The sequence below is a fragment of the Cynocephalus volans genome, chromosome 16 (assembly GCF_027409185.1).
Source record: "Cynocephalus volans isolate mCynVol1 chromosome 16, mCynVol1.pri, whole genome shotgun sequence".
Taxonomy (NCBI): domain Eukaryota; kingdom Metazoa; phylum Chordata; class Mammalia; order Dermoptera; family Cynocephalidae; genus Cynocephalus; species Cynocephalus volans.
Window position 1 is genome coordinate 48,388,051 of NC_084475.1, and position 18,915 is coordinate 48,406,965.

The window sequence follows — 18,915 nt, forward strand, 5'->3', positions numbered from 1 at the left end:
TCATATGGAACAACAAAAGACCCCAAATAGCCAAAGCAATCCTGAGCAAAAAAATAAATAAATAAAACTGAAGACATTACACTACATGACTTCAAATTATACTACAGAGCTGTAGTAATCAAGACAGCATGGTACTGGCATAAAAACAGAAACTTGAAGCAATGGAACAGAATAGAGAACCCAGAAATCAATCCAGGTACTTATAGCCAACAGATCTTCAAAAAAGTCACCAAGAACATACACGGGGAAAAGACTAGCTCTTCAATAAATAGTGGTAGAAAACTGGACATCCACATGTAGAAGAATGAAACCAGACCCGTACCTCTCACCATATACCAAAATCAACTCAGAATGGATAAAGACTTAAATGTAAGACCTTAAACTATAAAACTCCTAAAAGAAAACACAGGACTGGATGAAGACTTTATGAACAAGACCCCAAAAGTATAAGCAATAAAAGAAAAAATAAACAAATGGGATTATATCAAACTAAAAAACTTCTGCCCAGCAAAGGAAACAACAGAGTGAAAAGGCAATGTACAGAATAGGAGAAAACATATGCAAACTGTTCATCTGAAAAGGAATTAATATCCAGAATATACAAGGAACTCAATCAAAAAACTCAACAGTAAAAAGCAAGTAACCCAATTAAAACATGGGCAAAGGAGCTGAATAGGCATTTCTCAAAGAAAGATATATGAATGGTCAACAGACACATGAAAAAATGCTCAACATTGCTAATCATCAGGGAAATGCAAATCAAAACCACACTGTGACATCATCTCATCCCAGTTGAACTGGTTATTATCAAAAAGACGGAGAATAACAAATGCTGGTAAGGATGTGGAGAAAAAAAGATTATTGAACTTGAAGACATCAGTAGAAACTATCCAAATTGCAATATACAGAGAAAATACTTCTGTAGTATATTCTTAAGGAAGAAAAAATGATCACATAAAGAAGTTCTAAGATGTAAGACAGACTAGGAATAAATGAATTATTAATCATACGTATAAATATAAAGACTATATTATAAAAATATACTTAAAATATAATTAAAAAATTATAAATATTGTCTTAAATGCTAAAGCAAACAAGCTACATTTTGCTGACAAGGACATATAAAAAAACAGCTCTCAAAGTTATTTTCAATCTAAAAGTTTGCTCATATGTACAGTACTAAAATCATATAAAGTAGTTCATGTTTCTACCATGTCAGTTCAAAAAAGTTAGCCTTTGGTATTGGGGAAATACTAAAAGACTGCCTAAGGATAGTTATAGAAACCTCATTCATTAAAGGGGGTATACAACATAAAATGAACAAAAAAAGTGGTTCAAAAATTTTTTCCCTGGATCAGCTCTCATTTTTGATGTTGTTCCTTACTGACTTGGAGAATATTTACCTGTTACTGTGTGAAATACTAATAGAAGCTGTGCCTAGGTTATTTTAGTCATGCATAATTTGTCAGAAACACTGCTAATGAGTGAACAGATTAACAAAAGAAAATTATATTTTAAAGTACCCAAACTTTACTAGTTTTGTAAACTTTTACCGACTACTTACCATGTGTGAGGATACAAAGAGGTGAGAAAACATGGACCCCACTCCCAAAGAGTTTACAATCTAGTAAAAAGCATACATAGCAGCAATAATCTAAAATAAACCATTAATTGAAGAAATAATACAACGTATGCAAATTGGTAGCATGAAAAAGGAAAGCATAACATTTATTTACATTTTCTAAATTGAAAAATATATACTAATTGTATTTTATGAAAATCAACCACTTACATCAAGTATATCAGTCAAGCTTCTTACTTACTTGCCAATAACAGAATCTCCTCTTGCTTAGTTAAAGCAGAAAAGACATTTATTTAAAGATTAGCAGGAAGCTTACAGAAGCTCTGTAAAGTGTTAGAGAGCAAGACTCAGAAGATATGAAGCCAGAAAACAATTCCAAACACACTTGGGAGCTTCTCTAGGAAAAACTAGACTACAAGCACTACTTGACATCTCTGAAACTAAAAACCTATAACAACAAGAAGCTCCTACCACCACCTTTGCCAAAAGATAACTCTCCTGGCCAAGACTGCACCTAACATTGCTCACATACAATTTCCAGTAAGAAGTATAGGCCTGGTGACATGCTTCTAATCTTAGCTGTGAGGGTGTATGAGAATATGTATTTCCTGGCATCTAGGGATGTCAGGACTTGTAATATGAGAAATTACCAAAATGTAGGAAAGCTATTAAAAAATGCTGGGTGAGCTATCCCACTGTTGGGAATATACCCAGAGGAATGGAAATCATCAAGTCGAAGGTATACCTGTTTCCCAATGTTTATCGCAGCACTCTTTACAATAGCCAAGAGTTGGAACCAGCCCAAATGCCCATCATCAGATGAGTGGATACGGAAAATGTGGTACATCTACACAATGGAATACTACTCAGCTATAAAAACGAATGAAATACTGCCATTTGCAACAACATGGATGGACCTTGAGAGAATTATATTAAGTGAAACAAGTCAGGCACAGAAAGAGAAATACCACATGTTCTCACTTATTGGTGGGAGCTAAAAATTAATATGTAAATTCACACACACACACACACACAGACACACACACACACACACACACACACACACAAACCGGGGGGGGGGAAGAAGATATAACAACCACAATTATTTGAAGTTGATACGACAAGCAAACAGAAAGGACATTGTTGGGGTGGAGGGGGGAGGGAGAAGGGAGGGAGGTTTTGGTGATGGGGAGCAATAATCAGCCACAATGTATATCGACAAAATAAAATTAAAAAAAAAAACAAAAAAAAAAAACCTGTGAAAATGTAAATGTAAAAAAAAAAAAAAAAGAAAGAAACACACACACAAAAAAAATGCTGGGTGACCACAAATGATAAATGCCTATATCATTAAGTCACTGTTATTTTGTGTTACAGGGAATCTAAAAATGTCACTTATTTAGAAAGTCATATTTTTTATTTTACAAAAAAAAAAAAAAAAAATTCATAGCTTTAACTCCAGTGATTTCCAAATCAATAAAATACCAATTAGTTTATGTAAGTACTTAAAATAGAGTATTAAAAAAATACACACTATTTCTGGTAATCTAAGCAGTTTTGCAAAAAGGGACAGTAAACAGATCCAATATTTTTAATACAACAAAAATAGACTTAAGTTATCAAAAATGCTACGTAACAATGTCATATACCAGATTAACAGAAATCTACCCAAAGAGAGTCAACTTCTAATTTTAACCAATTTTACTTTTTAAAAGTATCTAAAATGTATTATATACTTTCCTGCTGAATAAAGAAGGTATACAAAATATAATTCAATCTTTCTTTAGTGGCTCAAAGTCACCATTCTAAACAGAATGCCATGGTTGTGATTACCTTAAAGACTCAGCAACTATAAATTAACCAGCTCTTTCACTCAATTTTCCCAGACTTTGACATATAGTGCTACTGTCACCTAAAGCAACAGGACCTCCCTACACCAGCTGGCCCCAAGACTGCCTGCTGTCCTATCAGCATTTTCCTGAATATGACCAGACTACCAAGCCTTACTGAATATTGATTCCTCTATGTTCAACAAGCCATCAACTGCTATCTACTTTACATTGGTTTCCAATGCTGTCCAAACAGTTAAATAAAGATAGCAATAGAGGAATACCAGGATTTTGAATTTTGGAAATTTGATTTAAGAAATCATTATTTTTATGGCATATACTGAACAAAAAAGGAAAACTACATAAAATTTTATGTACTACATAAACATTTTATCTACATAAAAATTAAAATACTGGGCTAGCCGGTTAGCTCAGTTGGTTAGAGTGTAGTGTCATAACATAGCTCCCTTCCTTTGACTGGAATAGATCACAAATACTACCATTCGCAGCAATATGGATGGACTTACAAAAAATTACATTAAGTGAAATAAGTCAGGCACAGAAAGAGAAATACCACATGTTCTCACTTATTTGTGGGAGCTAAAAATAAATAAATACACAAATGGGGGTGGGGAAGAAGACACAACAATCACAATTCCTTGAACTTGTTAAGACAACTGGACAGATATGATGTTGATGAGTGGGAGGGGGAAGAGGGAAGGGGAAGGGAGGAATCGGTAAAGGGACATGAAAATCAACTAGATTGTATATTGATAAAAAAAAATAAAAAATAAAAAATAAAAAAATTAGAGACCAAACTGTAGGATCTGTTAAAAAATAAAATCTATTTTTGGATTTGTGTCTTCTCAAATGATCCACTATAAATTATCAGATGCCCAACTGATAATTAAAATGTTATATTCAAATCTATACTAGAATTGTTCAACTTACTGCTATCTTGATCTTAAACTTCTGATATAAAAGGTGTTTTAACCTATTTAACAGGATAGAAACAATTTTCTTACTTCTTATGGCAAAAAAAAAAAAAAAGCCTATGCCCAGGGCTATAGCATAACTAGTGACCATATGATCTTTGGCACCTTCCCTCATCTTCCAACGTGACCTTTCCTATGATGATGATGATGATTTCAAAGTCCTTTCCAGATCTGAACTCATAATATCTATATTCTCAGCTAGTCTCTGACTAACTCTTAACAGGGTATTAGATTGATACAATTAGCATATTGATAGAATTTCAGGTATCATGATAGATGATAGGGTAATGGTATATAGAATGGGAGGCTTTGTTTAGCATGCCCATTATCATACCACTTGCTGCTGCCTAAATGTCATATTCTCCTTATGAAGACTCAAAAGAAATCTTGGCTCAAAGGACATTTAATAAATTCTGCCTGTCCCACTAGCTGTGTGGCACTTCACAAATTTTAATATTTAATATTCATTATTTTGAGAGGATCCTCTCAAAACAGTCTATTCTCTATTGTAACTCTCTTCTGGGTACCAGTAAATACTCCTTCTGTTTGCCCTGGTTATTGCATTATATCTTAAGGTTCCACTACATTCTAATCCTTTGGAAAATAAAACCTCCTTGAATTATCCTAATTTGAATGTGCCACATGTTTCCTGACAGATGAGAGACACTGATACCACACCTAGAGAAGGTATTAAGTAGGCAATTAGGTCTGAAACTTAAAGGAGAGATTTGGGCAAAAGTCACATGTCTATGAGTCTCCTGCATATAGGTGATATGGGCCTGGATAAGACTGATTATGAAGAGGGTATAACATGAGAAAAAGAGAGGCTCTAGGACAAAAACTTGAGATGTGGCGACATCTAGGTATTTAAGAACCAGATGGAACTAAAATATTAGACAACTTTGACAGTTAAGACCAAGGGAGAGTGATTGGAGTTAAAAAGTTCAAAGATTCATGTGTTGTCAGGAAGGAAAGGAGATAATATTAAGTTTACTCCTTAAGTCAAGGATGCATAATAAGACATTTTATTGCTATAATTTATTGAATACAACCTTCTCAGAACAACTCTAAGAAGATCATATTATTGTGGCAACATTTCATGAAACATAAAAGTACTCGCCATGACTATATGATCAAAAGCAAAATGAATACCTACACACAAATACACACATACATACCCCTCTCTCCCTCTCCCTCTATCTTATTCAAGGAGACACATACAAGAACGTTTATTGTAGCATTCTACAATCACAAAACACTAGAAATAATCTAAAATGTCTATCTCATCTGGTAAATAAATACACTGTAATACAGCCACATAATGTAATATATAACAGCATATGCAATAAACTAGAATGATATATTTCAACAAGTATAAAGCTCAGATAACTAAATGTTGAACGACAACAGGAAGGTGCCATTTATATAAAGGTTAAAGACATGTACAACAATGCTATATATTATCTATGAGTATATACATATGTAGTCAAAACAGAATATGCATGGAAATGACTACTTTTTGTGGTCATGATGGAGTTAACCGGACCACACTTACCCTCCCACTGTAAACAATTACAAACTGAATGAAATACATAAATGTTTTCGGACACCGCACAAACACTGCAGGACGGTGATCAACAAGAGAAGCGAAACAAATGAGGTGAACTCTACAACTGCCCAGCATTCTGAATGAACGTACTTTTCAGACTATGAGGGCAGGGAGGGGGAACACAAACAGAGTCTAGTGGAGCTAAGTTGAAGGGATGAAGACTGGTATTCAGGGCGAATGAAGCACTTGGAAATTTTAAGATAATTCTAAAAAGAAGGAATCTATGCAAAAAAAAAAAAAAAAAAATGGGCTTTAGAAATCTACACAAGGGTCCCCTTGAGACTTTGCTAGTACTAGCCTGTAACTGCAGAGGGTAAAACTCCAAAAATTTTGGCAAGAATGACCAGGAAATTGTAAGCTAACTACTCAGAGCCACATAAAATGGGGAGATGAATGAGCTCTGACCAGCTGTAGTGACCAGTCCTCTGTCATCCCTTAGGGGTATTTAGTGGCGATCTCAGAGGGATCATGCTGTAATAGGGCTGAATTGGAATGAAAGCTATTTTAGACCCACTCTAGAAAAGCTTAAAACCTGGACTTGAAAGGGTCATCAAAGAAACTTAGCTGCTTGCCAGAACAAAGCCCAATCCTCTTTAAAGGAAGTAAATAAAAATCCAGATATTCAACAAGGTAATATTCACAATGTCTATTACCAATAAAAATTACTGGACATGCCAAGAAGCACAAAAATCTAACTTATAAGCTCAAGAAATATTAGTTAATAGAAAAACCCAGAGATGACTAAGATGAGGGAGTTAGCAGATAAGGATATTAAAACATGAACATAATGATGAGAGAAATAAAGATACTTTTAAACAGACCTAAGTATAACTTCTAGAGATGAAAAAATATATATCTGAAGTAAAAAGTTCACTGGATTAGACACTACAAAAGAAAGATGAGCAATCCTGAAAACTTAGCACAGAGAGGAAGACTGAAAGCCTATGGATGAAAGCAGCAAAATTAACCTTCAAGCAAGATACACACACACACGAACACGCACAATCCCGTACCAAATGCACAGCACAATCAAATTGCAGAAAGCCAATAACAAAGAAAAAATATTAAAAGCAGTTAGAAAAATAACATACATTACATACAGAGAAACAAAGATGAGATAAGCAGACTTCTCTTAAAAAACTACCCATGGTAAAACATGTCATATTTAAAGTACTGATAGAAAAAAACCTGTCAACCAAGAGTCACATAAAATAAAAACGTTTTCAGACAAGAAAAAAATCCCCAAAACTCAGAATTAATTGTTGGCAGACCTAAATTACAAAAAATGTTAAAAGAAGTTCTATAGGCAGTAGAAAAATACCAGATGGCATCACGGATCAATACAATGTAAGGCAGAATGTTAGAAAGGATAAATGTATAAATAAATGTAAAATACATTTTCTCTTCACTCTTAAATTTCTTCAAAAGATAACTGACTGTTAAAAGCACATACAATAATAGTGTCCTGGGGTTATAACACATGAAGAAGGAAAATACACGACAACAGCAGTACAGAGGATGGGAAGCAGTAAATAGAAGCATACTGTGAAGTGGTAAAGCATTATTTGAAGTTGACTCTGACAAAATACAGCAAATCCTGTAAACCCTACAGAAACTACTTTTAAAAAAATCACACAGTGAGATATGGCTAATAAGCCAAGAGATAAAATGGAACACTAACAAATGTAAGAAATATTACCAGGGATAAAAAAAGGACACTCACAATAAGAAAGAAGTCAATCCATCAAAAAATCATAAAAATCATAAACATGTATGCATCCAATAGCAGAGTTTCAAATTACATGAAGCAAAATCTGACAGAAGTCAGAAAAGAAACAGACAAAAGGTAAATCTACTAAAAATTGTATTTCTATGTATATTAACAATAAAAATTGTAAATTAAATTTTAAAATGATTTACAATTGCATCAAAAACATGAACTATATAAAGAAAAAGTTAACCAAATATGCGAAAAAAGTGCACACTGAAAACTACAAAATACTGCAAAAGAAATTTTTAAAAAGATTATCCAGAAATTGATAATTTCTATGAAATCTCAATCAAAATTCTCTCAGGTTTTTTTTTCCTGTAGAAGTTTATAATATAGATCCTAAGATTACATGAAAATGTGAAGATACTAATGTACCCAGTCAAATTTGAATAAAACAAAACACAAAGTTGGAAGACTCATATTACCAAATTTCAAGGCTTACTATAAAGTTATACCAATCAAATCAATATAGTGTTAGCATAACAGACCTATAAAAGGAACATAATACAGTCCAGAAAAACTCACAAATATATGTTCAATTAATTTTCAACAAAGATGCAAAGAATTCAACGGTGAAAGAATAGTTTTGTTCAACAAGCAATACTGGAACAACCAGTTATCCATATGGAAAAAAATAAACTTTTATCCTTACCTCACACCACACACAAAAATTAACTTCAAATTGATAATAGACATAACCATAAAAACTAAAACTTAGAAATTTCTGAAAAAAAAGGGAAGTTTTCATAACCTTGAGTAAACTAAGATTTCTTAGGTTACAAAAAGCACAAAACATTTTAAAAATTGATGAATTGAACTTCAAAGGCAAAAATTTATCTTCCTCAAAAAAAAACACTGAATGGGTGCTGGCTGGTTAGCTCACTCAGTTAGAGCATGGTGCTTATAACATTAAGGTTTGGATACCTGTACTGGCCAGCCACTAAAAAAAAAAACCCAAAACAAAACAAAAAAACAAAAAAATTCTCAGTGAAAATGAAAATGCAGGCCATGGACTGAGAGAAAATATTTGCAAGGCATTTATGTCTGACAAAGAACTTGTATCCAAAATATATAAATAATTCTCATAATTCAACAATAAAATGAATATAAGCAATAGTCAAAAAAGTCAAGATAGTGGTTTCTTATGGGACAGAAGAAAAGTATACGGAACTGTGACTGTATCTATGTTTAATTTGTTTAAAAACTGCTGGTATTGTATGTTCTTGAATGGCTAGAAGAGAGGAGCTCAAATGTTCTCATCACAAAGAAATGATAAAGTTTTGTGATGATTAATTTGCCAACTACCCTGATTAGATCATTGCACATTGTATACATGTATTAAAATATAACTGTCCCCATAAGTATGTACAATATGTTTCAATTAAAAAATAAATTCCTAAAAAATATTGCCGGGTTGAGGATACTTAGGGCTTTGGTATAATTTTATTTATTCCTTGCTCTATGCTTAAAACATTCCATAAAAAAGAAAAAGGTAACACTATACCCAAAGAAATAGCTTAATTCATATTACTCCATTCAATTATCATAGTTACTAAGATGCTTAATGGAGGATTTTCCTCCCATGGCTTACTCCCCTATGATTATTTGATGTCACAGCACATAAAAATATATGTATATAATTGGAGAAAGGAAAAAGATTTCATCATATTTCTAGTTTCCTACTAGCCATGTGGATGTTTAAATGTTTCCATCACCACTTCAAACATCTTATTCAAAACAAGTTCACTATTCTTTCCCCATCCTGGACCCACATTTTCAAGCTCTTCTGTTTTCTTTGCTGTTTCCACTGTTTTCTAAGTCACAGTGGTGGTGCACTACTTAGGAGCTCTAGAGCTCCACACTACCTAGCTTCCAACCTTGACATCACCACTCAAAAACTGCCTGAACTTATTAGGCAAGTTATTTAGCCTTAGGATATGTACACATGTAAGGTACTTAGAGTTAAACCAGGCAGACAGTCATGCTCAATAAATGTTAACCATTCTTTTTTTATCTTCTTTTTATTGTTGTTACTATTACTATTATTACAACTACTCTCTGACTCACCATCATCTCTTCCTTTGTTCTCTCTATATCAAAGAAAATACTAAGTCCTGTTAATTGTTCCCAGAACAATCTGACCTCTTTCTATTTCTGGTGACCAGTAGTGGAGGTCTAGACTACTACAGCCTTCTTCCTACAAACCTTCCTTTTCTTCACTTTTCCCCATTCCAATCTCTTGTACATTATTGTCCAGTTAATCTTTATCCTCTTCCATAAGCCCTCCTTTCCTATAGTAGTAGTAGTTCTATGAGGCTCTGTGCAAGGAAAAATGGTATTTCGCAGCAGGTTCCCAAATTAATCACTGCTAAGAAAAGTATGATGGTAAAAAGTCTGAATCCTACAAATATCAAAAAGTAAGTTACATTTATTACTATAAGAGCAAGAAAATATTACATATTGCCATAGAAATATATAATCAGTCAGCATTAGCAAGTCTCTATTACATCAGCAATTGCTCTTAACATAATTTGAGATCTGATTTAGTCTAAACATCACCAGTCTTTTTTCTGCCAGTATAGATACAGAAATTTGAGTTCCACTTACCTCTCTAGGCCCTAGTTCCTTTTTGTGATAAATAAAATGTTATTCAAGCGCCATCACTGTATGTTCCCAAGCCCTAGAAGTTACCACTAATTGAGCACAACACTCTTCTTTTTTTGTGTGTGTGTGTGTCTTTTTGTGACCGGCCGCACTGCACTCAGCCAGTGAGCGCACCGGCCATCCTTATATAGGATCCGAACCCGCAGCGGGAGCACTGCTGCGCTCCCAGCGCTGCACTCTCCCGAGTGCACCACGGGGTCGGCCCACAACACTCTTTTCTGATGAGCCCAAAGTAAGCACAGTTATCCAGGAAGTTCATACCAATGAAGGAACTGGCAGAGGTGAATTTATATGCCATTCTTGAACTACATAAACTCTGGAGTTTCTCCTGATTTTAAAGGTCTGTGATTCTATTCTAAAACTACCAGTCTATATAAAATTCCTGATTTAAAATTTATAATTCACTTAAGAATACTTCTAGAAACCTACACAACATTTTGAAATCTTTTATAAAAATTATTTTTGTATAGCTTCAAAATAATTTGTTTTAAAATTTAAAATTATATTTTTAAACAAAGTTCACTGTGATATTTCATTATGAATTCATACTTTGGTGACAATATATTTTAGAACACTATTAAAATGGGCCCAGAAATTTGATATGGGCACATATAAGTTATGCGGCTACTCTTTGAAAAGTAATTCCTAGAAATCTGAAAATCATGAAACTTAATTTTTTTTTTTTAACATTTACCTTTTTTCTTCTTTTGCTCTCAGCTGTTCTTCCTGTCTCAAAACTTGAACCATTATAGATTCAAAAACTCCACTTGTCAAGCCTGCCAAACTTCGTGATGTTGACCGACGCCTTGTTGAGGTACATGCAGTTCCCTTTTCATCCTCCAATCCATAATAGCCTCTAGATGTAACTGCTATCGTTGTCTTTTCTCTCAAGTGCCTTGGAGAAGAATAAGTCAATTCACAAGGTCAAATCTTCTGGATAAGCAATAAAGCCCCTTAACTAGCATCTTAAGAAGAATCCCTGTTGCTAACTACATAAAAAGTGTTTAGTTAAACCTTACTTAGCTGTGCTCCAGATTTTTATCCTCCTATACAATTTCTAATTTTCCTTACTCATGCCATAAAATCAGTCTAAGTGATGGTCTCTTCCCTACGTTTATAAAAAATATAACACTGAAGCATTAAAATTAAGGACTAAAGCACTATCTTTTTAATAGAAAAAAGTTTATTGTTTGCAATGTATTTCATTGGTATTTGAAAATGTACAATAATACAAAAACATTTTGGGAAACAAAATTTACAGTAATACATAAACACTTTGAAGAAATTATAAGCAAATGACATATTACAATATATAACTGTAGGTTAAAATTTGGAAACCTTCCTGACTAAACTGTAAATACAATCTGTAACTTAGATTTCCTCTTCAATCTCACCACAAATGTATCTGTACACTATGATGTTTTTATTAATACACTGAGATACTAATCTAATGCTTAAAGATGATAAAAAAGTTACCTAGCAGTATGCTTAATTATCCATAAGTCCCCATAATGAATTTGAAATAATTGATTAAAACTATCTATATTGGAAAAAGAAACATTACATTAATTTTCTAATGTAAGGCTAGACTAAGAACTGACTTCTGAATTTGCATCTATATAAGGGTTAATGTAAAAAGCTTCAGGGAAAACATCTGCTCGTCTACCTTTGTAAAATACGCCAGAGTCTCTGAAGGTTTTATACATGTTATTGTTTCTACAATGGCAAAATCAATACTTGATGTAAGCATTCCATATACTAGGTAAGAATTTATACAAATTAAAAGTTGACCCTATAGTTATATTTCCCTGCTTTTCAAATATAAAATAGGCTTAAGGTTCACTAAAACATAAACCTTTATAGCACGAAATACAACAAAGTTTTGTCCTTCTTGGATTAGCAATGGTTTGTTACTCTAAATTAGAATAATTATATCAAGCTTACCCTCAGTATCATCTAAGTCCCATGAATACTATGACTGCAAGGTTCTACTGAACTGTGGCACTATTACGTGTTTTCTCTATTAAAAGGAGATAACACTATAAATAATTCAGCTTTAGGTAGGGCATAAACTTTCAACCAGTTTTCCAGTAATACTGAAGAATTTGGGCTAATCTAGCATGCTGTTTCAGGCTGTGATCCTTTAGTGTACAAGAGCATACATCTGTAGGATGGTTAATCAGCCTGGAAGTAAAGAATTGTGGGCCCAAGGAAAACAGATACTGAATGGGTATACTTGGGATCATTTTAGTATAGTGTTTTTACCAGGTGAACTAACTAGCTCAGTAATTTAATGATTTCATCAATAGTAATGGAAGAGACCATTAGTGGACAATATTATTGAAAATGATGACATCTCAGATATCACGGTGTATGTAGAACATTGCGGATAATGACCCAGAAAGTATGCATAGCACTAGAGATAAGGTGAGTTGAAGGAAGTGGTAAGACACATGGCTAAATTGTTATATAAGCAAGTCAGAAATTGCATTTAACCTTTTAACTTCAGTCTTACAAGCAGACAAAATAAAGTTACAAACTACTTTTTGAAAACAGTATTTTCTCAGAACCAAGACCAAAGAGAAAGTAATATCCTTTATAACTCATTAGAAATACAAGTTTTGATATTTATCACTTATAATTAAAAGAAAACCCAACCAACTAAGCTGTTTCTCTCTTATGAACATGTAAAGATTAAAAAGACTGAAATTATTCAGTGTTGGAGAGGCTATAAGAAAATTTCTTTCTTTTTTTTTTTAAAAGATGACCAGTAAGGGGATCTTAACCCTTGACTTGGTGTTGTCAGCACCAGGCTCTCCCAAGTGAGCTAACTGGCCATCCCTATATAGGGATCCGAACCCATGGCCTTAGTGTTATCAGCACCACACTCTCCCAAGTGAGCCACAGGCCGGCCCAGAAAAAGAAATTTCTCTTATAGCATTAGTGGGTGTGTAAACTGACACAGTCTTTCTGGAAGCCAAATTTGGTAATAATCATTAAGGTTTAATATGAACATATCCTTTGACTCACCATGCTTCAAGGAATTTACCCTAAAGACATATCTCTACAACTATGAGCAATAAAACACACGCAGTATTATTCATTATTAAAAAAGAATATTGGAGGCCGGCCCGTGGCTCACTCGGTAGAGTGTGGTGCTGATAACACCAAGGCCACGGGTTCGGATCCTATATGGGGATGGCCGGTTTGCTCACTGGCTGAGCGTGGTGCTGACAACACCAAGCCAAGGGTTGAGATCCCCTTACCGGCCATCTCTATAAAGGAAAAAAAAGAAAAAAAGAATATTGGAAACACACAAGTCCTTTAATATGGGACAGATTAAATAAAGTAATGTACACTACAACGTGGAATACCACTCATTTAAAGGAATCAGGTATATGTGCTTGAACTCACTGTAAAAGATGCCCGTATTACATTGCTGAATATAAAAAAGACATTTCTGAATAAAATATATTTTTTAAAGCAAAAGGAATTATACACAAGTATATATAGATATGTACACACAAATATGGCATCTAGTAGTGTATTTGTGTACATACATGAGTTCAAACTCTCACCTACACTATTTCAATCACTTTGTGACAGGTCTCCTGGCTTCTACTCTGATCCCCCTACAGTCTATTCATATACCAACCCAGATAATCTTAATAAAAAGCTAATCAGATCAGGTCATTACCCTGCCCTGTCTCCTCCAAAGTCTTCCAGTTATGCTTAGAATACAATCTAAAGTTTTTATGACCTGTAAGACCTTGTAGGACTCAACTACCTCTCCAGATCTCATTTTCTGCCACTCTGATCCAAATTCTTTGTGTTCAGCCACAAAAGTCTCCCTTTTATTCTCAGTCACACCAACACATCTGCTTCCCAGAATCTTTGCATTTGATTTCTCTCCTGTAAAACACTCTTCCCCAGATATTCATATGGCTGGGCACTACTACTTCATTCAGGTCTCTGTTCAAATGCTACCACACCTGAGAGGACTTCTTTGACCAGGAAATATAATAAAGGATCCCCTGTCACTCTCTAATCCCTTACACTGGTTTCTTTTCTTCATGTTACTTATCACTACATTGCATTATATAATTATCTATTTACTTGGCAATTATCCATCCTCCCACCAGAATGAAAGCTCCAGGAGGACAGCGACTTTGTTTTGTTAATGTCTGTTATCATCAGAACCTCAAAATGTACATATATAATAAAGTATTTGGAAGAATACAAGCTGTTTACATTTCATTTAAAATTTACAGACATAATTAAAGTTTAAAAATTCCAGTTATCTATTTTGTCATAGTAAAAAGAATCCTGATTAAACATTTGTTAATAACTACTTGAGTTTCTTTCATCAGAGAATAAAATGCAATAAAATAAGATAAAAAACAAATCTCACCTCCAAATAGGAATTATCAAATAATTAATCAATGATCAAATAAATACACTAAAATAACTCTCCCTTTCTAAAATTCAAGCTTTTCACTGCCTATTAGGAAAGTTATTTCATAAAATCAATCTGACAATAGTTTGAAAATAACAATATATTGCCAACCATAAGCAAAAGCTAAGCAATAATTATGGTTGACTCACTGGGTTTCACAATTATCACTTCTTTTTTTATTTTTAAGCAAAGCATGAAAAGTCTTTTCTATATTTTTTTTCAATTAAGTCTTTTCTGTATTAACACATTCCAGATTTCAGAATTCAGAGGCTCAATTCTATTTAAAATTATTAAGTAAGTATTAACAAGGAAGTGAACTGATATTAAGCTTTACTGATGGTTAATGTATGAACTGACTCTGGCCCCCTACTAAAAACAAATGTTTGGAAAGCTTTCCATTTTATGTGATTTTTGTTGATGTTAATGTAAATATGTCACCTATAAAAATTGTATCTACACAAAACTTGGAAACAGCATTATTTAATCTGCTTAAAAATATTCTAAACGAAGAATTCCAATCACTTTAACGCATTCACTTAAAAAGTATAAAATGCAACTATAGTCCTCAGGGTCCTGGCAAGAAAGAAATAATATGAAAAAAGAGGTGACGTTCAATGAATAAACTACTTACAAATGTGCAGACAAGGTTAAGAGAACTGGGAAGGGACGGTGAAGCACTCCTGGACTAGCCACACATACATAGCAGGGAGTCATTATCATTCTAGGCACAGTCGAGGAAGGGGAGAGAATAGTTACCGGAACCAAGAGAGCCAAGAGGAAGCTGTTAGAATTAATACTCCTGCCTCTCTATCCTCCTGTCAGTGCCTCCCATTGGCTGAACCTATGCAGAAGTCAGAGAGCAGGGAAGACCAGTTAACTGAGTCCTTAGAAATCAACCTTCTGCCACACACAACACAGTATACAAAGGTGGAGAATGTATTTGGAGTGGCAAATGAAGATTACCAGCACAGCACAACCTTGGTATTAGTTTTCAAGATCAACTAATTGAAATGAGAAAAGACAAATTTTACTGGTGTATTTCAAAAACTGTTGCATATTTGATAGATAAGCATCATGACGCAGTCAGCCCAGACTGTAATGCACTTCTTCCATTTAGATTTATGTCTTTTTAGCTCTGAGCTACAACAGCCATTAAAACCAAGTATCAAAATAAACCTATCTTAAAACAAGCCTTTCAACAAGTAGCTCTACAGCCAAGTATTAAACCAAGATTTTTTGAAACTAATTAACTATCACAATTTCCACACCAAAATAATACATAACCTTTGTTATACACTATTAAATATTACTAATGTTTTAAAAATTATTTATTTATTTATTTTATTTTTTTTGAAAGATGAAAGGGAATAAATCTTTATTTTGAAGGTAAATAAATCAAAAGAATTGAGCATCTACACCCTGCTTTTGTAAGTACATACAAACTTTACTACTGGATAATGAAATTTGGGTAAATTTTTTTTTCAACGTAGCAAATGATGAAGCTTTGATAGCGATAAATACCTGATACCTGATGAATTACTGAATCTAGACATTAAGCATAGTTACTAACATCATAAAAAGGGAGACTAGCTATTAGGTGTTCCTTCTGATAGAATTATACCATTTATGAAACAGTCTTGCAAAAAACTAATCACGTTTATTACTTTAAAACAACTGGAAACTGAATCACTGACTAGGTACTTGGTTATGCTGAGGAATTTATTTTTTAAGGTATAGTAGTGGCATCGTGGTTACATTTTAAGACAATTCCTTATCTTTTAGAAATACGTACTGAAATACCTATGGACAAACTGATATTAAGTCTGGGATTTCTTTCAAAATAATACTAAAAAGAGATAAGTAGGTATTTGTGTAGATGAAACAAGACTGGTTTGCTCACTTCGGCAGCACATATACTAAAACTCTGGTACAACCACTCTTCGCTTCCAAGCCTGCAGGTCACGTTCGGTAGCAATCTGACTACGTGGAGCACTTTTGATGCATCTGACGAACACCTTCAACTTGTCCACTATGACGCAGACCAATATTTGGAGGAGACTGGATGTCTAAGCTTAGTCTTCTAAAACCTCTTCGGGGTGTTTCTTCCCCATTTAGAAGTCCACTTGGAAAAGTATCCTGCTCTGCTACCATTCTCTGATCTTGCTGCTGCTGCAACTGTCTTATCATTCCATCAAGAACACTGGACTCTGGGCTTCGTTCACCATTATCATTGGTTTGGAGGCTTACAATTTGTTCAATCACCTCTCCATCACTAGTTGCCACATAGCCTAGCTGTGGAACCAAATGTTCATCTGAAGAATTTTCTCGGCCTGGTACTAGTCTCTGATACTTAGTTGGATGAGGGTTTCCATCTACATCTACCAAAAATGGTGGAGGCATAAGATGAGGCGCCTGCTGAGTTTGCTCATCTAAGACGTAATTATTAGAATCTCTAATCAGTGGGCGATAGTCAGTATGGAAGAACATCTGATCAGGAATCTTTTCATATGGTTTGCTGCATCCAAAACCAAATATCAGAAGATGCCCATGAGAATCTGTACAGGCAAAATGCTGTCCGTCCTGTGAAAACTTACAGTCAAACACAGCTCCATGTCCTTGTCCTTCAATCATATTAAAATAATGTTTCATCTTGGTACCTTTTGTAATATCCCATATAAATATGCTACCATCATGTCCTGCAGATAACTTAATTCTGGAATCAAACGGATGTGTCTCCAAAACAAATACTTCATCAGCATGTCCCAACAAGTTATGAAGCAGTTGTCCAGTATAAGAATTCCATACTTTGAGGACATGATCATTCACAGCTGTGACAACAATACTATCATTCTGATTCCAAGCTATCGTTACTTTGGGTTTCATAAACCTTTCCTCTTCTGAAAATAAATCCCCTGAGATTCTGGTAGTCATATCCAATAAAATGCTTCTCCATCCTAACTGCTCAAATCTCCAAATCTGTGCTGTTCCATCTCTGCTACCACTTAGGAACCGATCACCATTGTTACAAAATTGGATACTATCTACTTTATCAGTGTGACTTTCAAGTTCTGCGATTTTTTTGGGTGCTTCAAAACCCAAAAAATACATTCTGATTACATGATCAGTACTACCTGTGGCTAAAAACATACCACCAACACTAAAAGAAGAACAAAGCATCTGAACGCCTGGCCTAGGCTTTTCAGTGAACTTCAGGGGACGTGGACTGAATTTCAGAGATTCTAAATCCCATTGCCAAAAGCAAACTGTCCCATCAGCACCAGTGGAAACCATATATCTTTGAGAGCCTTTGGTCATCGGGCTGAAAGTTTCTGAGGCTGGGAAGTCCAAAGTCCATCTGGAGCTGGCGACACTGACCGAGGGGTCTCACATTGCAAGATGGTGGAAGCAGAGAGAGCAGAGAGCAAAAATTTTTTAAATACGCCTATTTACTCTCTCTTTTTAAGTAGTTTAGTTTATATTTTATAATACATAAAACAAAATAGTAGAGAAGTATTTATATATTAATTATAAAGATATATGCACAACTGAAGGTACATATTCAAAATTTTTTATACTTGGGAAGTCAGATCATAAATGTTTGAAGACCACTGCTCTCATCTGCACTATAAACTACCTAATACCAAAAAAAAGTTTCCAGAAAAAAAGAAGTCTTCATATCCACAAAAAACCATTTATCATAGACTATTAAACTTATTTCCTACTTGATCTTTATCTTCTATTTTCCCATTTGTTACTCTTATTCCTCTTGAATTTCTTTTTTCATCCTCACCCAGACCTCCAGTCCCTTGACTCTTTCATTTGCTCTATCATAATTCAGCCTCTTTAATCTATTCACATAGATAACTAGATGGGACCCATAATACATGACTAACCTCTTCACTTATCTCATCTTTCTATCCCAGGTATGTATCCTTTCTCATACAGCTCAGCCCAAAGCCCCTTCTCATCTATGCCTCCACTACTCAGCACGGTAGGGAAAAAATCATCA

General features: G+C 34.2%; 1 protein-coding gene across 3 annotated transcripts in view; it reads right to left on the minus strand.

The window, feature by feature from the left end:
* Positions 1–18,915, minus strand: part of BRD10 (bromodomain containing 10) — a 98,764-nt gene that overhangs the window by 51,392 nt on the left and 28,457 nt on the right. For 2 of the 3 annotated variants that reach the window (XM_063080920.1, XM_063080919.1), the window contains exon 2: positions 11,145–11,345. The exons of the other annotated variant lie outside the window; for it this stretch is intronic. In XM_063080920.1, coding sequence (XP_062936990.1) covers positions 11,145–11,345 — 201 coding nt within the window. The remainder of the gene's footprint in view (positions 1–11,144; positions 11,346–18,915) is intronic. 3 annotated transcript variants of the gene reach the window in all.